At 46.9% G+C, this 25338-nt stretch overlaps 1 protein-coding gene across 1 annotated transcript; it reads right to left on the reverse strand.

Annotated features, from left to right (window-relative positions):
• Nucleotides 1-11912: 11912 nt before the first annotated feature.
• Nucleotides 11913-19982, reverse strand: LOC119285499 (phytochrome B). Its single transcript, XM_037564789.1, has 4 exons — nt 17552-19982; nt 16419-17226; nt 15146-15439; nt 11913-12597 (listed from the first exon to the last, which is right to left on the reverse strand). Exons 1-4 carry the CDS (start codon nt 19725-19727, stop codon nt 12375-12377), a joined length of 3501 nt encoding a protein of 1166 aa, XP_037420686.1. The 5' UTR covers nt 19728-19982; the 3' UTR covers nt 11913-12374.
• Nucleotides 19983-25338: the final 5356 nt, after the last annotated feature.

Here is a 25338-nt window from a genome sequence, read left to right on the forward strand (position 1 = left end):
CAGCAGTGCCGGTGCCGAGGCTCCTTTGGTTGAAGACATGACCGGCGGGTCGTCGTCGGAGGAGGAGGAGGTCGAGGCCGCAGAGCCGACGCCACCTACAGGGAGGGGGCGAGTCCTGCGGCGGGCCTGTTTTGGCGAGCCGGTCCGGCCCAGCAGGGCTGCGCGGTCACAGCTGACCTTGGAGGAGCTCGGGCGCCAGACGAGGGCCGCGGCGGCAAAGAAGCCGGCGAAGGCCGCGGTGAAGAAGAAGACAGCCGCCCCTTCTTCGTACGCGCGTGCCCAGACACCACCCCCTTCCCCTCCTCTGACGAGTGTTGATATGGAGGTTACTTTTGACTACGGATCCCTCAGCCCGAGGAGGAAGAGGACGATAGCAGAGGAGGAGGCGGACGACGAGTAAGTATCTGGTTCCTTTTCGTTATCTCTGCCTCCTCAATCTGCGTTGCTTGTCTTGACTTGTTTTCATCTTTGCAGGGACGGGGAGACGCTGGCCCAGAGAGCGAAGAGGGCCAAGGTCTCGGTGGGCGGCCAGCCCTCAGCTGGTACTTCGGGGGCGCCATTGGTGGTGTTGAGCAGCCCGGACAGCAGCCCCCGGCAGAGCCCCCAACATAAGTTCATCACTCTTCTCCCATCGACATGTGTCAGGGGCATGACACCTTGGCGCTGACCTTGTCAAGTACGCAGGAGGAGAGCAGCAGCAGGAGGAGCCACAGAGGGCTACTCCCAACACGCCGCCCTCATCGACCACGCCGCCCCGGGGGCGTCCCCGGCAAGGGCGCCAGGCACCGGGCCCATGCAGATGGAGGAGGAGGAGGAGAACTTGGGCGCCGGTGGCTTTGCCTCGACGCCAAATGTTGGCGGGAAGGGGGCTTCCGTTTCCCAGCCGGGTACCAGCACAGGTAATCTGTTTGCCGTTCGTCCCTGCTTCCCTCCTTTCTCTCTTTTTTGCTCCTGGTCTTGGCCTTGCCTCGCCCCCTTCTTCGGCGCCCAAATCCCTTCTTGGTGAGCCCAAAGGACGTGGACGTCATCATTGAGGGCATCGCCAAGGCCGCCGAGGCGAACGCCGAGAGGATCGCCGCCGAGGAGGCCGCCAAGGACGCTGCCGAGGGGGCCACCGGGGAGGCCGACAAGGCTGCCGCTGAGGAGGCCGGCAAGGTTGCCACTGAGGAAGAGGAGGAGGCTGGTGACCAGCCGAAGAGGAGGAGGCTCGTGACCAGCCTTCCTCCTCTGCTGCTTCCACCTTCCAGGCGCGTCGAGCACCAGGACACCTGTTGAGGGAGAGGTGTTCGACGATGAGGTGCTTGCCGCTGCCGGGCTTGAAGTCGTCAACAAGCCGATCATTAGTGGTGACGGCTCGCAGGAGGAGCGGCTCCTCCACGCCATGGGCGCCAGCTTTCAAAAGCTCCAGGCGCTCCATTGCGCCCGCCTGGACAAGGCTAAGTCCAGGATGGTGGTGGTCGAGAAGGCGGAGGCGGACCTCCAGGAGCGCGTCGCCGAGGCGCAGGACTAGTTCTGTGAGGCCCACAAGGAGCTAAAGGCGGCCCAGGGTGAGCAGGCCAGGCGCGACGTGGAGCTCACCATGAAGCTCGCCGGCGTCGAGAAAGTTCAGGAGGCGGCGAAGAACTTGGCCGAGGCCGCCGAAGCCGCTCGGACCCAGCGCGAGGCCACGCTGAACTCCCAGGAGGAGGACCTTGCTGCGTGCGAGGAGAAGCTTGCTGCCATGCTCGCGGCAAGGACGCAGAGGTGGATAAGCTTGTCTTGCAGCGGACCAGCAAGCTGGAGCAGAGGCACAAGGAGGCACTCAATGCCCAGGGCCAAGTTCACGCCGGCAAGGTGGAGGAGCTGGAGGCAGAGTGCGACAGGCTGAAGGAGCAGGCCCTGAAGCTGTCCCAGGAGCAGGACACGCTCAACAGTGCCTTGACAAAGGCGCAGGGCGTGGTCATCCGCAAGGCTGGGGAGCTCTCTGAGGCCAACAACTCCATCAAAGACCTCAAGCTGAAGTTGGAGGGTCTCGAGAAGGTGTTGTCGGAGGCCGCAACCCGAGAGGGGGCCCTGGCCAAGGAGCTGGAGGCTGAGAAGCTGTTGCAGAAGAACGAGGGCCTCAACTTCGCGGACCACGTGGAGGACGAGAACCGTTGGCTCAATCGCCTTGCCACCGTCGCCAACCGGGCCGCTGCGCAGCTAGCCACCATGGGGATGCCGGACGTGAGGTACGTCCCGGAGCGGGGTGTGAGTGCCAATTGCAGCCTGGCCATGTTCTTTGAGAAGGTCGTCGGCGCTCTGGAGCAGCTCCATGCCTACCGGGCGGCCTCGCTGGCCGACGAGTCCCGGAGGTTTTGCCAGGGTGCCATGACCAAGGTTCTCACCAAGACGGCGCACTGGTACCCCAACCTCGACTTTGACGCCGCGCTGGAGAGCTTGCCGGAGGGAACCGACCTTGCGCCGCTCAGGGAGCGCATCGAGCCCATCATCAGCCGAGTCGGCGAAATTCAGAGGGTGGAGGGCCAGCGCCGGGATTAGGCATCCTGTTCTTTTTTATCGCCGCTGCAGGTTCACAACCAAGACAATTGGTATCTCTAGTTAGAACCGCAGCAACAATTTGATGTAACATAACTCTGCAGTATCATGCATGTTATTTCCCTGTTCGATTTTCCCTTGTATGTCCACCCTACGCAACTAGGTAGGCTTGCCGGCACGTAAACCCAGGGCGGCGTCGTGGGGACGGATCCCCATTGGCCTGCCGGGTGTGCTTGCTGCCGGGCAAACCACCTTACCGTCCTTAGCGCGGCCGCCCGAACTGTCGAGTTTGACTCGAGTTAGAGTCAGGAGCGTTGCCAGGTGCGGAAGGCTACCCCACCACTCTCCACACGGCAGCTTTGAGCTGTTGAGCGGACTCGAAACAGAACAAAGGCGTTGTCAATCGTGGGGGGGGGGGCCTTGCGTGCAGGTTTCCCATACATACGCCAGATCTCCGAGGACGATAACCTTTAAGTGTAAGAGGAAATAATCCAAGGCTCTGAATGACTTAGCTTTTCTGTCGCCGAGACGGCGTCGTTCCTCCAGCCGCTTTCTTCTCAGAAACTGAAAGCGATGAAGAACCGCTAGGCCAACTACCAGACCAAATTCTCACAATTGCGCCCCCTACATGGCGCGCCAAAAAGATGTCGGTGTGAAACGACACCTGTGGGATCACAAGAATCCCTACTATGGTTGTCGGGGCGCAGGGTTGCGAGGAGAGCAGGGCTAGTAGACAGCACGAGGATCGTTTACCCAGGTTCGGGCCGCAAGGATTCGTAAAACCCTAGTCCTGCTTTGGTGGGTGTATTTCTGAGAGTTCTTGAGCTCTCGAACTAGCTGTGGTCAGCGTGTGGTTCCAAAGAGCTGAATCCCTCTCCTTGTCGCCTCGGGCCTCCTTTTATAGGAAAAAGGGGTTGCCACAGTGGCACACAGGAGGTGGAAAGGTCTACAGTGGCACGAGGTTATCCCTTGTATTACAGGACAAGGTGCATTTAATGCACCGCTTAGGTGTCCTCTTGCTTTATCAGGGACGGGGGAGAGGCCCGTCCCATCCGTCGCCGCTTCTCCTCGCTTCGACACGCGCCTCGGCCAAGGATGCGTGCGGTGCCATGTAGGCAGGCAGGCAAGTGAGTCGGCGTGGTGGTGGAGCCTTCATGAAGATCTGCATGCCACCACGCAGGCACTTGATGAGTTGGCCTGGGAGCAGCATGTTGCCACGCAGGTGCCCGCCCAGCTGGTTGGGCTGGCAGCTGCATGTGAATGGCGGTGGGAGCTTGGTTGACGTGAGCTTGGCGGTGGCCTTGCCGGCGTCTTTGGCGGGGGCCTTGCCGGGTGGCCCGGCAAGGGGTCTCGCCATGGCGTGTTGTCGTCCTTGGCAAGGATCTTGCCGGGGGTCTGGTGGCCTTCCTTGGCAGGGATCTTGCCGAGGATCACCGTCTTCTAATCTGATCTTGAATATGTCTTCACAAAGATCCGTATGCCACCACAGGGGTGCCTTCCCGAGCCCTGGCCCTATGCTGATGACGGCACTGGGAGTCGTGGGCTCAAGGGTGGCTCGCCCTGTTGGCGTGGGGTGAGCTATCCCGGCAAGAGTCTTGCGGGGGCCGCTGAGGCCACCCGGCAAGGGTCTTGCCGGGGGAACCTGCTTCGTCCCTCTGCTCTTTGTGGTTTTGGCCTTGGCGTTGCTTTGATTGTCTTGGTCTTCGATCTTACCTTGGCTCACCTCCCTCGTTCTGCTTGGTGTGGCCCTGGGCGCGGCTCTGACTGCCCGTGCATAGGAAAAGGGGTACAAAGATGCGCCCCTATTTTATACACCGACAGTGTGTGCATGTGTTTTTCCCTAGGATTTGTGTGGTTCTCCTATTGGTTCGATAACCTTGGTTCTCACAGAGGGATACACTTATCAGCTACTATATTGCTTCACCCTTCCTCTTTAGGGAAAATCCCAACGCGGCTCACAAGTAGCATGTACTAGGATGTGCAATGATCTAACGTAACATGTTTTACAATGATGAACAGTGGTTGTGCCAATAAAATCATGTCAGCTCTATGATCCTACAAAGCAATATGACTATGGAATACACCAGTCATGTGAATAGTAACGGTGGAAGTTGCATGGCAATATATCTCAGAATGGCTATGAAAATGCCATACTAGGTAGGTATGGTGGCTGTTTTGAGGAATGATATAATGAGGCTCATTTGTGATAGAGTGATACGTCTCTGACGTATCTATAATTTTTGATTGTTTCATGCTATTATATTATCAATCTTAGATAATCTATATATCATTTTTGGGGACTAACCTATCAACTCAGTGCTCTTGGAGATATGCCTTAGAGGCAATCATGTAATATGATATTTCCTATGTGTTTATGAATAAAGATAGTCCTTGGATATTATCAATGATGTGTTCCAACAAGTACATGACTTGTTTGTGGGACTATGCATGTATGATGACTGTCCTAAAAGGTCCCTAGTAGAAAGGGTTGTGTGGACACGCAGCCGACTAGAGTAGCATATGACATGGTGGATGACTCGGTCTCACTGGCCATGGCCCATGGAGCATTGGATGCTAATCGGATAATATGGACTCGGAAGGATCTGTTCGGATTCGATATAGTCAGATCCGAGTCTAGATAAGGTATGAGTCGGATAGACCCAACTATGAGACACAACGATAGGTCATCTATGAGTCTCTAGTACAACATACGTTCTATGTCCTAAGACCTGCGCTGGCGCATGTACTCGGGATGGTGAGAGACCTGCTTTGGGCTGACCAAACGCTACTCCGTAACTAGGTAGTTATAAAGGATAGGTTTTGGGCTTGTCCAGACCCATGCTGCCAGATATGATCGAGCAAGATGGAATTTGCCCCTCCGATCAGGAGAGATATACTCTGGGCCCCTCGTGTGATCCAACCAAGATAAGCATAGCTATGAGACAAGGATTATGAGATAATATGGTTTGTGGTGGGCATCACTGGAACAAGAAAGAGGCCAGGCTAGCAAAAGGATGACAGACTCGCCTTGAGCCTGACAACATATATCATGTGGCAAAGGGAACAGAAGTGTGACTTGTTGTACAGGTTCACAAACCGGCTTGGTGATCGGCACGCCTTGCTAGAGGCCTCTACCAGCCGAGCAGGTCAGAGGTGATTGATACGTCTCCAATGTATCTATAATTTTTGGATCGCGCTAACTGCCACACGTGTGGCAGAAAGGGAGACGCACCACACGTCTCTAATGTAAACAGATTGCCACGTCATCGCATGCATGCATGTAGGAATCTTTTTGGATTTTCAGTTTTTAAAATGTTTTATCTCTTAAACAAAAAATCCGATTGAAAATCCGTTTTCACCATTAAATCCCTCGCGATGAGATCTTCGAAACTAGATCCCATGTTGATATGTTTTGATGAAAAAAAAATTGGATTAAAAGTTGTCATGTCTATTGCATATGAATTGCCATGATGTTTACACTGAAGTTGCCATGATATGTTTCAGCTATTTTCTTCTACATTTAAAAGTAAATTTTGACATTTATAAAATGGGGAATTAAGAAACTAGACTTGCCATGAACCATAAACTAAAATTGCCATGATACATGCACGTAAAATTGCCATGGTTCATACAAAAAATAATTTTCATGGTCAAAGTACTGGAGTTGCCATCATCAAAATACTAAAATTGCCATGATCTACAAACTAAAATTGCCACATGGCAACTTTAGTTTAAGCCCTATGGCAACTGCAGTGTAAACATCGTGGCAACTTCTGGCAAAAAAAATTCGTCGAAACATATCAACATGGGGTCTAGTTTCGAAGATCTCGTCGAGACGGATTTAATGATGAAAACGGATTTTTAGTTCACTTTTTTATTTAGGAGATACAACATTTTTAAGCCGAAAACCAAAAAAAAATCTGCTGATGTCATCTATTCATACGTGGCAAAATGAGTGGTGATGGAGGCGTGTGGGCGATGTGCAAACACCCACACGTGTGGGCGTTAACATTTTCGTAATTTTTATTGTTTCATGATATTATATTATCAATCTTGGATACTTTATATGACTTTTTGCGCTATTTTATATTATTTTTGGACTAACATATTAACCTAGTGTCGTGCATACGACCATCTATGGGATCATGATGGTCCCTTTGCAGTTTGACTAGAGGGATTAACAAGTACAAAGAGCAGAATTAGCAAAATCGCGCAAGGTTTATCCAGGTTCGGGCCGCTGTGAAGCGTAAAACCCTACTCATGCTTTGTATATTGGATGTGTATGTGTCCAGTTACAAGGTGCGCACGTCCCGACAAGGTGCTTAGAAGGTGCGGCTACTCGTGCAAATGGACATGGTTTCGACCTTTGTTAAGGTAGCCATGGGCCTTCTTTTATAGATTAAGGGGTCACCACAGTGGCAAAATGGTAAATACACACTGTATATAGTGGCTACAGTGCCAAATACCTAACTCTCACGGATTAGGACAAACGCATTTATTGCACTGTGAGGTGTCTTGTGGATGGAGCTCCCCGGCAAGAGTGGTCTCTACTTCTGTGTCGTTCACCCATCTACCTCTTATTTCCTTGACACATGCATCGCCTGGACGGGTGTCACTAAAGCTATATTTTCATAAGTGAGCTGCCACGTGCCCAGACAAGACTCACCTAACTACCTGCCTGCTCGACACCTAATCGACAAGTGACAACCTGATCGATGAGGTGGAGCGGTGGCAAGGTAGTGGGATTCTTTCCAAGCTCGAAGCTTGCCGGTCTTGGAGCTTGGCGGGCTTCGCCAGCTTCTCCCGCAAGGATCTTGCCGGGTCCTCAAGCTATTTCTTCAGTATTCCTGATCTCTGTCTTCAGAGATCTTCTTTGTATTCCTGTATTCTGTCCTTGAGTCTGGCTTTAGTTATCCTCCGGCAAGCCTTGCCATCGGGGAGGCTACCACTGCCTGTGCATAAGTCTGGGGTATTAAAGACCCAATTCTTAATACACCGGCAGGAGCCCCCGGGCCTGGGCCACACACGCATGCGAGGCATCGTTGGTCAAGGAACAATGCACACGCACGTGTAGCAGAGAATAACTGCCACAATCTTCTCTTTTACTGCGCCCTCCCACCATGCGTATTACATGCAAGAGGTGGGATTGGGAAAGCGGGGCGGTTGCTGGAGTAGTGCGCCTGACAAGGTGTAGTCACTTCGAACAGTAAAGAGCCAACCCCCGCTCCTTCCCTCTAAAGAGGAAACCATGGAGAGCGTTGCTCATTTATCTCTTCCCATTCCAATCTAGCAGCTGTCGTCGTCTTTTCCCCTCACATCTCCCCTTCTCCGTTCTTCCCCCAGAGGCCAAGGGTGTATCATAGTCACAAGTGCGGGGGCTAGCCCAAGTGTCCATGGAAGAAGCGCAAATCACAGTCATGGAAGGCGCGACATCCAAGGCCGGGCTGGTCATGGAGGAATGCCCGCCCTTCCACCCCAGGGGAAGCCCACACGGTGGAGACGCGTATGAATTCGTCGCGGCGCTGCACCATCGGCCACGCAGCTAGCTACGGCTCCCAAACCCCTTTGCAAGGGTGATGGAATACGGCCGACCCTCAGGCATGTGGCTGCAGGCGGACAGTTGCTGCAATGGTCCCGCCTGGGTGGCGACCGAAATCTCCCCCGACGGCTTCATGTATCTGACGCGGGGGTGGAAGTCATTCGCCCGCTCCCGCAGCCTAGGGCGTGGAAATCTTCTCCAATTCAGGTGCGAAGGATCCACCACGCTCTTCGTGAAGTTCTTAGGGGCCTCCGGCGGCCGTATGAAATGTTGTGCAGAGAGCTCGAGCAACAGCGACGTCGACCCCTTCAGTGATAGTAAAGATGATGAAAGCTCCTCAAGCGTCAAGAGCGAGGGCGACGATTCTGACTAGGTGAAGATGGTACTCTAGTTGAATCTTGAAGACGGGACGCGCCCTAATTAAGTTCTTTTTCTTTTTCCCTCGTGCTGTATCCAATGTAACCCTACGGGGATGTAAGGAAAAATGTTGGCAGACACTTTTGAACAGATATCCTATGTTTACTGTGTTTGATGAATATGTGTTGTCTCCCCTTGTTCAATTTTGTTTTTGCATGATGTGTTCCTACCTTGTTTGGAAACTTGCTGGCGCACACACTTGCCACAAGCGCTTGAGGAACGGGTCCTTAGTAGCCTGCTGGAAGTGCTGCTGTCGGCAAGGTCTCTTGGCGATCTCGGTGCAACTACTTAAATTGTTGAGCGAACTCGAAACAAAGTAAGAGTGCGGCTGATCACGATAAGGTTCCTTCGCATGCAGGTTTTCCATACAAAAGCCAAAATGTTCAAGGGAAAGTAGCTCTACAACAAAGAATTTGTTTAGAAGTTTTTCAACTTAGCTTTTCTTTGTTGTACTTCTTATCTTGGAAAAATAACTTGAACGTCACTTGTTGGTTTCCATACCATCACTACCCCGGCAAACATGCACGTGAGGCAACCCTTTGTCCTTTGAGAAAAATAAAGAAGAGAAAATAAAGGTATGGAACCTCGACGAGCAGCAGGAGCGGCGCATCAGAAGCAGGGGTCGCGGCTGCAGGCGCGCGTGAGGCAAGGCGCCGGGGCGCGGGAGGGGCGCGAGGGCGCGGCCGTGGCGGGGTGGGGAGGCCCGTGGGCGCGGCTGACTTGGGGTGAGCGCGAGCGTGCGCGTGTGGAGCAGGACCATGGGCGCGGTGAGCACGGAGCGCGACAATGCCGCGGCTGCCTAGGACAACTAGCTACGGCGCACGGGAGGGAGCGAGGGGAGGTCAGGGAGGACCGGGGGCTCACCTGCTCACCAAGGGGTCTTCAACGAGGTCGAGGGAGCCGGGGGGACTCGGACGATGGCGGGTCGAAGAGGTGGCCGAGGTGGACGCCTGCGGGCGACAGCGATGAGTCTTCTCGGCTCCGATCCATCGGTGAGGGAGACAAAGCAAGCGACGGCGGTGCTCCTAGACACGAAGGCGTGGCGAGGGAGTGGTCGAGGCCATGGCAACGGCGAAGACACGACGGCGGCGGCGGGCAGAGAGGGACGAGGGAGAGGAATGGGGAGGAGTGAGGGGTTAGGGTTCGAAAAGGGGCTCCGAGGGACCTAGTAGGACGCCGGAGCGTCGCCGGATGGCCGGCGCGTGGCCGTCCTGGCCACGGACGCTGCGCGCACCTCCATGGCGCCCTCGATGAACAGAAGTAGGAGAAGCCTCAAGGGTGGGCTGGGCCGGGTCCTTTTTGACTTAAAGCCCAGCAGTACAATGCATCTCTAGCCTTTTCTAATTTCTTCTTCTGCTAATTAATATAGCTCATTTTTTATATTCATCTAAGGTACTAAATGAATTATGTTGAATATTAAATTTGTCAGATAAATACTATGCAATATTATGCACTACCACAAAAGTGTTTGGGGATTATTTGAATTCATTTACATTTTGTTTAAATATAAATGGTTTAAATGAGGTTGTTTAGGCACTGTTTTTGGGTGACAACTTTTAAATAAGCAAACAAGTGACATAGCTTTTCTCCACCATAATTAACTATGGATTATTTTCCCTTACATCTACTTTTAGTTTTCTTATTTGTGAATTTCTTAATTTCACTTACAGTTTGAATTTGATTTAAAGTGGAATTTGAAATGAGATATGAATCAAAGATGATCAAGACTAATTAATCATGATGACTTGGCACCATTAGTGTAAGGTCACTGTAGCATGACACTGGGGGGTGTTACACATAGGTGTTGCTCCGTTCTTCGCGTGTAGTGGAAAGTGGCCCCTAATCATGGTAATGGTGGGAGTTGTGCCCTACCATTAACCAAAGAGTTGCGGACGCCCCTACTCTTCTTTAAATTGCCTGGTGCTTCACATCTCGCCATCCACTTCATATTCTTCCCTAGAATTGTTTTTCCTTACACCTTCTTCCCAATCTTCGACATGGCTCCACTTCGCCACTGCAGTCCTTGACCCGCGTTGTCGTCGCCTCCTCCACTACCTTCGTCGCAGGCAGAGACACTCGAGCTGCTACCAAACCATTCGGTCGCATCAGAGGAGAGTGAGGATTTGCGAATGAGGTAACTTGCGCGAGCAATTTGGATCTGTGTTGTGGGGCTCGCCTGGGCTGATGCGAGACATAAGCTGCTAGAGATGCGCGCACGGGTCCATGCTTATCCATATCTGGGAGATTCATTTGCGGGGAAGATCAATATCCTTGAGAGGAGGGTGATACGTCCATTTGCATCACTATTTCTTATTATAGTTTCCTTTGTATCGTTGATATTTTACACATTATAGCTCAATTCAAATGTCTTTTTCCCTTCAGTTGGCATGAAACGCATAATGCTAGAAAATAGGAGCAAAAATATGACAGTGAAGCAATTTTCCAGACTCATAAATCGCTAAAAACTCCCCCCAAAAAGAAGAGAAGACCCACGTAGCCAGAATATGGGCCCTGTGCACACAGCCTGCCCACGCGGCCTTTTTTTTTAGGAACTTATTACGCTTTCACGTAGAAAATGGAAGATCTACGTACGCATATAAAAGAGCTCTTTACCCATGGCAATAGAGCAGAGCCTGCGTACAATACCTTTTAGGGCTTCTTTGGATTGCAGGAATATGAAAATGCAGGAATAGAAAAAATGCAGGATTGAGATATCATGTACAATAGAATCCTACAGGATTTTAGAACATAAGAATTTTGCAATAAGTGTCTATGGATGGTGCATAAGAAAGAAACATGTGAATTCTAGAACATTTGAGGAGAGAGAGTAGGGAAAGATAGGAAAAAAATAAAAAGAGGTTTGAGTCATGTTAAAATTCCAATGGAATTGGGGGTAAAGGAATGCATTTCCTAGGAATTTGGTAGGCTCGGTGATATGATACAAAGGACTTGCATAAGAAAAAAAACCTTAGGATTCCAATCCTTCAAAATTTCTACGAATCCTTCATGCCAAACAGTATCATTTTTTATTTCTTTACTATTATGCATGTGAGTTTACATAACAATTTATGAGCACATGGTTTTAGTCAAATTTGGATAGGACATTTTCAAAGGTTTACTACAACTCACATCAACCAAAAAAGATGTCCCACATAGGCACATACTCCAGCAAATACTCCCCCAACACCAGGAGTACTAAGAACTACGTGGATTCAAACAATATTGTTCAGTTCTTTGAGTAAATAAATGACAATATTACCACGTGACCAATGTGGCAAGCAATCTAAAAAACTAAAAAAAATGATAATATTTTTGTTTTTGTTCAATAGAGGCGGATCCCTCCCGGGCAACCTAAAGAAAGCCATATAAAGCACTTTCTAGTCCTTGAAATGAAGAAAGGCAGTAATTTCATACAGTTGTGGGAAAGACACCTCACGCATCAGGAATCAACACCAGGAAGCCTGATTCAGACTGAAATATGCCTGGCTCGGATGAATAGAAATAGTTCATGGCAAGAGACTGTGACAAAAGTATACGTATCAGAATACAATCGTGGGAGCTGTACAGCTCTCCTTATCCATAATACAAGAGATATTCTCATGTATATATACATAGCGGGTAAGAACATCGTATTTACTTTATCCAAGTAGTCATGGGCCTATGCTACCAGCTACATTACCGTCAGTGTTCATGTTCAGTGCTCGCCGCCATGAAACTCTAATCGAATAACACTTCGCGTACAGTCGGCGTGCCAGGAATGGCCGGGAATCACATTTGCAGCTCCCGGCGTGCTCATATTGATTTTGCGGGCTTCTCACGAACTAGGCTCCCTCCTATCCGGGAATCTCAAGTCACCTGGCTGACCGACCAGTTAGGCGAGGTCAGCTTTCAGCTTGCCATATCAGCTCCGATCCCTACTTTCTGATCGCAGAGGCTGGGGTAGCTCAAGCACAATGAGGAAGAAACTCCGCTCTGACTCTCTGATGTACTGCACCTCACCACCCATCAATTTGAGGATTTTCCTGCATACGCTTAGTCCAATGCCTTCTTGGGTCGTCCAACGGGCGTTACTGAACATATCTTGGACAATGTCAGGGGGGAGGCCCTCACCAGGACAGGCAAATCTGGAGAAACACACATAGATGAAAGGCAATCAAGGTCCAGCAGGAGTTACTCTATTGAAATTTGTACCAACACAAGAGATTGAACTTTTAAGCACTATTTGTGTCACCAAGCCCATTATAACCACCATTTACAATAAAATCTCCCCCAAACCATCAAGTAGAATGTTTGCGCATTTATTTATTCAAAACTACTCCCTCTATATCAAAATATAAGACGTTTTTTGACACCGAGTATATTGCAACAGAAGTAGAATTTTGTAATAACATGATTTACAGAAGATGATCATTTGATCCTACTGCTCATGAGTCAAAAGACAACACTGAAGCTGATAAAACCAAACGAGAACAGCATGTGGCAGTGAATACAACAAAGATGCATGCTACACCGAGAGATATATGTACTACTCCCTCCGCCCATGATATAAGATATTATTACAACCAATATATGAATACATTGGTTGTAATGACATCTTACATTATAGGACGGAGGGGGTACATAATAAATCCAATGACAAACACGAAAACATGCTAAAAATTCCTACAAACAAGCAAAACACCCAGCCGTTGATCAACCCTTGCTATGATTAACCAACCATGGGCACTGGATGGAATCAACAAACATTGATCGCGTGACTCATAGACCCATGCTAAATCCATGGCCACGTATATATAACTTAATAACCTTTCTAATATAATGTAATGAAGCTAGCTTTCTAAACTATGGCGCTATTTGTTAGCTCGTATATAGCTTTGTAATCTTCCTAATAATCCCTCCGTCCCACAATGTAAGACGCTTTTGCATGTTAGCTTGCAAAAACGTCTTACATTGTGGGACGGAGGATTGCAAGCTAACATAGCTTGCAAAAACGTCTTATATTGTGGGATGGAGGGAGTATAATATAATGAAGTCTTCCTAAAATATGACACTATTTGTGGCATGAGGCACAAGAAGTGCCAAAAAGATATGATGTGGCTTGACATCATGTGACCCGCGGATGGATGTGAATCGTGCAGTATTAAGACTCAATTTGCCTTCCCTTTATCTCTTTTGCTCTCACTAGAAACAAAATAATGCATGAATAAGTTAAAAAACATGAATGACAGAAATCAAATCTGAATCCTTCTAATCTGTTAAATAGCTCTCCAAATCTTTACACACTTCTGCACGCGAACAGCGGTATTTACGCATGCCAGCTTGATACATCTCTTTTATCACATATATGCAACCAAACAACAAATACTTGAAGAAACAAACACACAGCTGATGTATGGATGCCTAAAAAACATGAGTTTCACAGATCCATAACACCCTGGCCCTCATCTTTCTAATCAGAAGGCTCAAATTTGAAGTTGGACCCTTAACCTTAAATCACACTGTATTTGCATCCATTTGTTAGGAAAACCAATCCCCATGACTGCTATTACAAAATGCGCTGGGTTGATTCTGATTAAATGTTCAACACCATCTTTTGCACTACTGAATCATTGAATAGGAGTCCATTGCACCATGAAATTGTGTGACTTCCAGGTGACCTGAATTCACATGCACACTGGCTACAAATTATGTACAGTATGTCTCCTGAAAAGCTGAATACGCTTGCGTCTACGTGGCATAAGCTGAGTCAGTACCGGTCTACCGCCATGAAGGCTGGACAGCACAGCGTAGGGGATCGGGGAGTAAAACACTGGTTAGGGAGGATGATCAAGGGAGATAATAGATTGATAACTACTCCCTCCGTCTCCCCCTTAAAAACAGAAGGATGGCACGGCGTAGGGGACTGGGGAGTAAAACACTGGTTAGAGATGATGGACAAGGGAGATAACAGATTGAGAGACACTAGTACTTTATATAGAACGACCAACTTGATCTACAAGTCAGATCTGAATTCAAACTCTAGACCGGACCATAAATCTACCTTCCTAGTTCAACTGGACTATTACTAATTTAGCCAGACACTTTATAACAGACCCAGTAGTATCCAACAAGGATGCTTAATACTTGATTTATTCCTTCTCTTAAACTTCCTACCCTAACATAACCTATCCAATACCTTCGCCTATCTCCTACTGGCTAGTTCACCGACGGCCATAACGCTACGGTGATGCCACATCTCATTCCTTACATTTAACCTTTTCCCCTTCTCTAAAGACAATCTGTCAAATACTGTTGTTACTTTTGTGTTAGTTGGGAGCTTCATTTGTATTTTATGTTTTCATGAGAAAAATAGAAGCAATGTGATCAGCGTCAGGTGTACATCCAGTCAGGTTGCCCTATTAAAAACTAGCATATTCATGCCATGGCAATTATTGTATAACAAACAACAATTACAATGATTATGATAGTATTCATACTTTCCTAGTACTTATATAAATCATGAATAGTTCATGATAACCACATGTAACAAGGCACGGTTATACCACACATGACCAATAAAAATTTAAGCAATCGTTATCTTGCTTTCAATCAAGTTCAAGCAAAGGCATTCCTCTAAAGTAATGTAATATATCATCTTCATGTATATTGCAAAGAGACAGGAAAGCAGCTAACCTGAAGAGGAAGAGCATTGTTTCCGTTCCATCAGAATTTTGTTTTACGTTTGGTCTGACTTGTATCTCCACCCAGCCATTTTCAGTTGGAGCAAACCGGACCATGCTAAGCAAAAAGTCAGACAAAACTTGCTGGATTCTATATTGGTCACCATATGCCGAGGCTTCTTTTATTTCATCAGGGATATCTCGAATAAGTTGCAAATCTCTTTCTCTTAGCAATATCATCACTTGGCTGACAACAGCGTTCATAACATTTCCAAGTGAAAATTCACCTTTCTCAAGCACCAAAGAGCTGTAAAATAAGCCAAAACAGAACAAATAAATTTTTGGATAATAAATTGCTAAAGTACTTAACAGAGAGGTAAACTGTCATAGATCATGGAAAAGGTGAGATAATGCTTCTGTCTACACACCAGTGAATCCATATGAAATCACAGAGTACATAATAACACATGAAAAAAAGATAGTCTGCACAAAGCTGTGAGTTCGTATTCAAAAGGATATTCAGATTCCTTTATGTTTAAACTTCGCAAAATGATATGGGAGATTTTGCATAACATGAGTCGGAGCGTCCTTGGGGTAAAAGTGGTACAGATTTATTGTCCATCAATAAAAGCTGAGATGATTGACCAGCTGTGCAAGGCAACCAAAAGTATCTGAAATTTTAAGCAAGCAGATGAATTGCAACATCTGCAAACATGGTTACCAAGTTTATACTAGGATGCTAGTATTATACTACCACGGATATATGCTTGGCACAAACTTCTTGCACAGGTTGAGGTTACGTGGGCTGTGAAGTTCACTTTAAGGTTTTGTAGGATGTGATAAATGCATAAGGATATTCCTTTAGTTTTGACATGATCCTAGATTCCTAGTGTGGTATTTGATGTAGCAATGTTGAGAATCCAGGCAGTACCACCAACGTGTTTTGAATGTTGCCCAGACAAAGCGAGTGTACAGTGAGATAGATGCCAAGGAGGCAAGGATGGAAAAAATGCAACTGTCATGAAGGGTTGATGTGCACAGAAAGAATTACACTCTAGAGAGGTGCCAAGACAGGGATTGGAGCTATCAGTGTCTGATGTACTTACTTCTCTAATCCCTTATCTTTCTTACATGCTTAATCAAACAAAATTAGTGCCAGCTGCCGTTCAAACTATTCAGAGTCCAAGCACATCTTGTGGAAGGAAAAGGCATCACACTCATAATAATAATAATAATAATAATAATAATAATAATAATAATAATAATAATAATATCAGAATACTGACCCGTCCTCAATACTTTGGAGGCTGGCATCCTTTACAATCTTGGACATCTGCTTCTCACAAGCAGCGCTAGTTTCAAGAAACTGCCTCTGGTCATCCTTTAAATCAGTCATCTCTAACAGGGAGTTTGTAAACCGTATACCACTGAGAGGGTTTTTTATCTCCTGGCAAATGTAAGCCAACTCCTTCATCCTGGCATAACACTTCTTTTCTTGTTGTCTCTGAATCTCAAAGGCTTGCTGTAATTCAGGGCTTGCAATCTGCAAGAAGCAGAAGGCACCTATGGTCTCACCATCCATTTTGCTCCTTGTGTTTGCAGTCAACAAGGCCTGTACATATTTACCATTCTTGTCAAAGAATGAAAAGGGGGACTTCTCAGAATCCTGCCCTCCTATAGCGTTGTGAAGGACAATCATGAACTTTGTCAGTGCATCTGGGCCCTTAAGTCGGCAACAATTTCCAAATACCTCCCCAACCAGAAGCTTACCAACAACTTCTCCTCTCGACCATCCTGTGAGTTTTTCCATCGCCGTATTCCATTCGGAGCAACATATGTTCTCATCTGAAGCAAATATTGGCGGTATTAGAGGATTGGGATTGTGTACAATAGCCTTGTAATCCCCTTGTATGTTGACAAATTTATCCATGACCACCTTTTGCCCTGTGATATCTTGGCCGACAAAACAAACACCAACAATACTTTTGGTGTAATCCCTACTAGAGCAGGCGTTGACAATAACAAAAATTGGTCCTTTAGATTGCTCTGACCCAAATGTCTTCAACTTAATCTCTACATTTGTGCCTTCTTCACCTGGATGAGAAACAAGTCCATAAACCATCACTATCCAATCCCACCATTTTCCATTAATTATAAGGCAGGTTGACTGTGTATAGACCAGGTAATTTATAATACTATAAACAGTACGAATAATGACATTTACTTCGGGTTAACTACTCCAATCTTTGATGATAAATTTGACATATTTTCAATTTGAGCATACTTATATACTAATTGTAAGATACTTTCATGTGAATGCCTGAAATTATCTGGTAAGCAATAGTGTGTAAATGATACGTCCAGAAACATAAATCGAGGAAAGAACAACCAAATTAGCAGGACTTGTAGTCAGGAATACCTTTTAAAGCTTGCGAGAGTAGCTTCTCAACTATTTCTTCAGATTCCTTGAAGATAAGATCTTTAACTAATGATTTGCCCATAGCTTCTTCAACTGTGAGGCCAGTCAACTCAGCAACCTTTGCATTCCACCCATTTATACATCCATAAGTATCAACTGCAAAGATGGGTACTGTAGCCGTCTCGATCAACCGAACCATCTCCCTTGCTACTGAACTCAGCTCATCTATTCCCCGCAACTCTAGTTCCCCAAGCTGAACCTGACCATTGACAATGGCTTTTGAGTTACTAGTGCCCTCTCCTGCATCTCTGAAGGAGTCCCGCAATATGAGCTGCAAGGAATGTATTGCATCCATCTCAGCATTCTCCCAAGGTAAGCTCCTACTCTTCACCACTTCAAGAAATGCCTTGAATGATGATCGCGGGTGCATCCGCTGCCCATCATCCTTATCCTCCGGATGATGCTTTGCACCACCCCATTTTATCTCCTTGGCTGTGTGTGACCGGAACCAAAACAAATAATCACTCGGCGTGATATAAGCTACTGCCATTCCGCACACTGCATCCCCTAATGCAGTAGCACCGGGGTAGCCTGCATCAGCCAGGCTATCTGTGCTGAGCCCTGTGGAGTCTCCATGGCACACCGTCAACCACTCGATGATATCCTTAATCTGAGCCTCTGTGGGGGTGACACCAAGTGGGTAGTACTTCCCGTGGTAAAACAGTGCAGCACCATCACACTTCACAAGGTCCATTATGCTTGGGCTCTGTGTGACAATGCCAGTAGGTGAATCCCGGAGTAGCATGTCGCACAGTAACGTCTGTGTTCTGAGAATATGTTTCTCTGATAGTTGGTGCGCAAGCTGCAGCTCCATGTTGAGTTGCAGCCCAAAGGCCTGCATGAGGAACTCACATGCATACCGCAGTGGGAAAGGGATGCACCGTGGAGATGTGTGGTGGCACACCACTAACCCCCACAACTTCATCGCCGACGGGATGACGCCCCGCGTCATGTTGTGCTCATCTTCCCCACCGCTACTGATGATCACTGCCATGACGAGAGATGCAATCGACCCCATGTTTGCCATGTACTGCGCATGGCACCCATGTGGGGAGCGAAGAGTCGACCCAACTAAGCACAGCGGCTGTGGCATTGCAGGGTCCTGGATGACCCTCACCGCAGCTGCGTGGCAATCAGCAATCATCCGCACACGGTTTTGCCGGAACAGGAAGCGTGATGCCTGCGGGATATCAGTGGCAGGATAATGCAAACCGAGGTAGGGCTCGAGGTCACCACGCCGGCTCTCGGCGAGGACTTCCCCATGCTCATCATCGTGGAATTTGTACACCATGACGCGGTCATAGCCCGTGAGCTCACGGACGTGCTCCACGACGGTGTCGCAGAGGAGCTTGACGTCCCCGCCAGGGAGCGCCTGGAGACGGGAGATGGCGCGGACGGCGAGCTTCTGGGACTGAACTGCGCCAGCGATGGAGAGGGCGGGGTCCTCGGTGCGGGCGGGCTCGAGGTCGATGACGACGCCGACGTCGATGCGGTGGAGGATGGCGTAGAAGGGCTTGGATGAGACCCTGGAGTGGATCCAGAGCGGGTTGAGCAGCGAGATCTCCCGTGCGGCGAAGGCGCGCTCAAGGAGGACGCCGGAGGAGGGAGAGAAGAGGAGGCGCGCGTCGGCGCCGAGAGAAACGGGGGGAGGCGCCGCGGAGGAGTCGAGCGACGGGACGGAGTGGTGAGGCGATAGGTCGAGCAGGTCGGCGGCGTTCTCGGAGAAGGCGAGGAGGCGGAAGGAGGAGTCGTCGGCGACGGCGAGCGTGCAGCCGAAGGGCTGGATGTGGCCGCCGCGCTGGATGCGGGAGAGGTAGGCGGCGATCTGCTGCTCGGAGGAGGGAGTGGGCGGCGCGAGCAGCGACTGAGAGTAGTCGAAGCTGCGCCCCGACGCGCCCGACTGCTCGAACACCGCGTGGAGGCCGGCGTCCAGGGTGTACTGCGCCACGGCCTTGGAGACCGACTCCGTGGCGGCCGCGCTCCCGGCCGCGCCTCCCCCTCCCCCTCCCGCGCGGGAGGTGCTCCCGCCCGAGGACTGCGTGTGATTCTGGTGCGGCGCGGCGGGCCGCGCGGAGGAGGGGGAGCGCGTGGGCGTGGCGCGGCTTCCCGAGGCCATGGCGACGGCGCGGTGGTCGGAGACAGGCCTGGACTAGGCGGCCGCGTCCGTTTGGGCAGCTCGTCCGATAGCTAGCCTCGCGGCTATGCGGTTAATGGAGACATTGTTTCCGACTTTGGGAGTGGGAGGATAAAAAGATGGGAGCGGCTCGATTTACAGAGGAGGATACTTGAGCAAGGCGCTGAGACGATGACGATGCGATGGCTCGAAAGGGAAGGTCAGGGACTCAGGGGATAGATAGAAGAGAGAGTGTGCTGTCTCTCGCGCTGAAGATGACGACCAACTGGTGCGAAGTTAAATATATTCTCACTGGTTATACTCTGTTTCTAAAAATGCACTGTCCTTGTAGCGCTCCGTCCGAAAATACTTGTCATCAAAATGAATAAAAGAAAATATATCTAGACGTATTTTAGTTCTAAATATATCTCTTTTTATCTATTTTGATGATAAATATTTTCAGACGAAAGGAGTATTATTTAAAATATTCAGTGCAGGTGAGATTATTTTATTTTGTGACAAGTGCAGATGAGAAACCAACAGCACATGTGCGCTCAGCGAACCAATATGTGGTTGAATATGTAAGAGGACAGTGGTATCTCCAATCCATCAGGATTCAAATCCTGATGCTTGCATTTATCCTGAATTTATTTTAAAACTCTGATATCTCCAACATGTGGAAGGAGATATTTTCGTTGACTACGAGGTATCTACAATAACTTCGTAAAATCTCAAGATGACATGGGTTTGTACTGTGTTAAAAAAAACACATGTACGCTCGTACTAAGTGAACAAAATAAACATATGCATCAGGATAAGGAGCTCTATTTTGATTGGATTCAAATTATTTATGGATTTGCTTTTCTAGCAAATCTAATTTTCCGGTCGTGCTTGTTATAGCTTTGGATGGATTTAAATCGAGTAAACAACATAAAGCTATCATATTTGATGCTAGGGTTCCGAAAAACTACCACTTTCTCCAATTTTCTAAAAAGCTACCATAAAATTGGCTCGTTGTTCCAAAAAACACCAATGACTTAATGATAACTATGTTGGTTAACTTTTAAGTGTGATTATGACAGCTCGGGACCCCTCTTCAGGTTGGCCCTAAATCAGTTAGCTTTGACCATTAAGTTGATCGTTGACGGGTTATGACACGTGGGGCCCACATATTTTCTAAATGCAATCTAGTCCCTACAAAAAAATAAAAGCAATTGGGTCCATGTACTACTCTTTAAAAAGTAATCAGGTCCTTGCGAAAAAAAGCAATCCGGTCCCTTGATCGGGTCCCTGTTGGTGGTGACCGGTCGTGGCTATGGAGCACCTGAAGGTGGCCATGCGTGCTCTTGACATCCTGCCTCCATTGCCATCCTAGCTGCTCAACGCTGCCGATGTAGCCCATGTCCTCATCCGAGCCCAGTTGCCCCACCCGTCGCTCGACCTCCCCGATGCCCGTCGTGAGCCCCGGTGCCTTGCACCCCTTCCCATCGAAGTTGTTTCCTGCTCTCTGGCGCGACTAAAGTGCAACCTCTCTCACGGTAGGTAGCCACTGATGGAGCTCCACCTCACGACCATCTCCTGATAGAGGCGAAGGCGTCCCATCTTTCGATGAAATGGCGGCTATCGTTTATGGTGGAGTAGACGTTGACGATCCGACTACGAATATGCGAGGACGTCACGCCTTAGCAATCGCTAAGCCAACTCCAAGAGGTTATTGACCACGCCGGAGCACGATCAACATGACCATGAAGGTCTATTTCCTGCAAGCAAATGAAGAACAAGCAAGAAACTAAGATTGCAATCTAGATATTGCGAATATAAGATGAAAGCTTTATTGATCAAGGTGGGGTTCTGTGACGCCTTGGTCTGGTCGTTGAACACAAACGAAGTACGCGAAGTTGCAGCTATGGCGAACTTTTAATCTAAACAATACCCAAAGTCTAAACGACGCCCTAAGGGCTGTATATATGGAGGAAGAGGGGGAATTTCATGGCCCTTGGAGGAGGGTTCCAAAACCAACCCTAACTCTTGTTTCCCCACACAAACGGACTCTAAAAATAGCCTATACTTAAGTATTTCAAAATTACATGGGCCTGACCCAATAATAAGGTGATGCAGCATCTAGAATAGTCTTTGGACGAAATTTATGAAGTGGCATCTTGTATATTTCATCCAAGGCTTCATGCACTCATTATAGTGGCTTCAAAGTCCTGAAATCATCACTTGTAACTTCGTTCTTGTTCCCCTTGCGCATGACTTCATCTCCATGCTTGGTCTTGCTCCAGTGTTCATCCCTCTTATCCATGTCAGGCCCTTCATTTGTAAGCAAAACAAATGTATCCAATTTAGACAGCATCATATTCTCATGAACATTAGAATCATTACTAAGAAACGAAAGTACCTGATAATTTAATTGACATGTGCGAGCTCTAGTAATTGGTCCAGTATATGTAGCAGTAGGGGTTGTGGGTGTAACAATGGTATTGATGTCCACATCATCCTCCCCTTCTTGAAATGAAGTCGTCCTTGACAGAAGCTCATCTTCCTCACCCAAATAAGGCTTCAAATCTGCAATGTTAAAAGTGGGACTAACCCCAAAATCTGCCGGCAGCTCAAGTTTATATGCATTATCATTTATTTTCTCTAACACCTTAAAAGAACCATCAACACGTGGCATTAGCTTTGATTTGCGCAAATCAGGAAATCTATCCTTACGCAAATGTAACCAAACAAGATCTCCATGTGCAAAGACAACAAGTTTATATTTAGCATTCATACGCTCAATGTTTTCCTTAGTTAACTCATGCATTTTTAAAATCAATTCAGCACATTGTTTAGCATCAAAATTAACCTTCTTCGAAGATGGAAGAGGCAACAAATCAATTGGTGCACGAGGTAGGAAACCATACACAATTTTGTAAGGGCACATCTTAGTAGTAGAGTGCAATGAATGATTATAAGCAAATTCAATATGAGGCAAGGATTCTTCCCACATTTTCTTATTTTTCTTCAAAACAGCCCTAAGCATAGCAGACAATGTTCTATTGACTACTTCGATTTGTCCATCAGTTTGGGGTGACAAATAGTACTAAAAAGCAGTTTAGTCCCCAACTTAGCCCATAAACATCTCCAAAAGTGGCTAAGAAATTTAGTATCACGATATGAAACAACAGTTTTTGGCACACCATGCAAGCGGATAATTCCACGAAAGAACAAATCTGCAACATTAACCGCATCATCGCTTTTATGACATGGTATAAAGTGTGCCATTTTTGAGAATCTATCCACGACAATAGTTATGCTATCCCTCCCCTTCTTTGTTCGGGGTAAACCTAAAACAAAGTCCATAGATATATCCTCCCAAGGAACACTAGGTACAGGAAAAGGTATATATAAACCATGAGGATTGAGTTGTGACTTAGCTTTTTGACATGTAGTGCAGCGAGCAACAAAACGCTCAACATCCCATCTCATATTTGGCCAAAAGAAATGTGTAGCAAGTACGTCCTCCGTCTTCTTCACACCAAAGTGTCCCATTAATCCTCCTCCATGTGCGTCCTGCAACAATAAAAGACGAATGGAACTACTCGGAATGCATAGTTTGTTAGCACGGAACACAAATCCATCATTAACAACGAACTTGTTCCACGTTCTTCCTTCTTTACAAGTCTGCATTACATCTTTAAAATCAGCATCATGCACATATTGATATTTGATGGTCTCCAAACCAAATATTTTGAAGTCAAGTTGTGAAATCATAGTATATTGATGAGACAATGCATCAGCAATAACATTTTCTATACCCTTCTTGTGTTTAATGACATAAGGGAAAGTATCAATGAATTCAACCCATTTAGCATGTCTACGATTCAGTTTCGCTTGACTTTTAATATGTTCCAAAGATTCATGATCAGAATGTATAACAAATTCTTTAGGCCATAAATAATGTTGCCATGTTTCTAAAGTCCGAACAAGAGCAGATAATTCTTTATCATAAGTAGAATAGTTCAGACTAGGCCCACCCAATTTTTCAGAAAAGGATGCAACATGTTTGCCATCTTGTAATAACACACCTCCTAATCCAATTCCACTAGCATCACATTCAAGCTCAAAAGTCTTATTAAAATCAGGAAGTTGGAGTAAAGGAGTATGTGTCAACTTATCTTTCAATACCGTGAAGGCTTCTTCCTGTGCGGTACCCCAAACAAAAGGCACATCCTTCTTTGTAAGCTCATTGAGAGGTGCAGCAATGGTGCTGAAATCTCTCACAAAAAGCCTATAGACTCCAGCGTGGTCAAGAAAACTCCTCACTTGTGTGACCATTTTGGGTTGCGGCCAACTCTCAATAGCTTTAATCTTGGCTTTATCAACTTCAATCCCCTATAGAGTAACAACATAGCCAAGAAAATATACTCGGTCGGTGCAAAAGGTGCACCAAACAAATGTGCATCACATAGAGCAATAAAAATAGCACATATATGTTCCAAATGTTCTTCTAAAGATTTGCTATAAATCAGTATATCATCAAAATAGACTACCACAAATCGTCCAATGAAAGCACGTAAAACTTCGTTCATTAATCTCATGAAAGTACTAGGTGCATTAGTTAACCCAAAAGGAATGATTAACCACTCATATAAACCAAACTTTGTTTTAAATGTTGTTTTCCATTCATCTCCCAATTTCATAAAAATTTGATGGTATCCACTACGCAAATCAACTTTGAAGAATATTGTAGAGCCACTCAATTCATCAAGCATATCATCTAGCCTAGGAATAGGATGACGATGATGAATAGTAATATTATTAATGCCTCTACAATCAACACACATACGCGATGTACCATCCTTCTTCGGCACTAGAATAATAGGAACAACACAAGGACTAAGGGATTAGTGTATATAACCTTTATCGAGCAGCTCCTGGACTTGACGCATAATCCCCTTCGCCTGCTCTAGATTGGTATGGTATGGTGCACGGTTGGGTAGCGATGCACCGGGAATTAAGTCAATATGATGCTCAATCCCTCGAATAGGTGGTAATCCCGGTGGCACGTCTTGTGGAAATACATCAGCGAACTTTTGCAAAATGTTAGTAACAGCAGGAGGCAAAGAGGAAGGCACGTCCTCAAATGAAATGCCTATTTGCACACAAAAGCATAGCAAATAGATTTGCTAAAATCTAGCTCATCAATATCAGACTTGGTTGCAAGTAAACATGCACTTTTCAATTTAATTTCAGAAGCAACACTAGATGGTTTATTATTAGGTTTCATTTGTTGCTCAAATTCTTTTGCCACAATCTGATTTTCACTCTTATTTTTCTCCTGTTTTGCTTTATTAGCTCTATTAATATCATCTTTCAAAATGGAATCAGGAGACATAGGAAGCAAAGTAATATGTTTATCGTTATGAACAAGAGTATACTGATTATTTATACCATGGTGTACAATTTTTTTTATCAAATTGCCATGGTCTACCAAGTAATAAGGAACATGCTTGCATGGGTACCACATCACAATCAACATAATCGGCATATGTAGAGATACTAAAATGCACATGAACAGTACATGTTACCTTAACATTGTCGCTGTTATTGAACCATTGGATATAGT

The sequence above is a fragment of the Triticum dicoccoides genome, chromosome 4A (assembly GCF_002162155.2).
Source record: "Triticum dicoccoides isolate Atlit2015 ecotype Zavitan chromosome 4A, WEW_v2.0, whole genome shotgun sequence".
Lineage (NCBI taxonomy): Eukaryota > Viridiplantae > Streptophyta > Magnoliopsida > Poales > Poaceae > Triticum > Triticum dicoccoides.

Bases quoted from the DNA above. Each gene is read 5' to 3' on its own strand.
- LOC119285499 (XM_037564789.1), bottom strand. From the start codon at position 19,727: ATGGCCTCGGGAAGCCGCGCCACGCCCACGCGCTCCCCCTCCTCCGCG. The intron at 17,227-17,551 runs GTATTCCTGACT...TTTCTCATCCAG, and splicing joins ACTCTCGCAAGCTTTAAAAG to GTGAAGAAGGCACAAATGTA. The intron at 12,598-15,145 runs GTTAGCTGCTTT...GTGTTTCTCCAG, and splicing joins ACAATGCTCTTCCTCTTCAG to ATTTGCCTGTCCTGGTGAGG.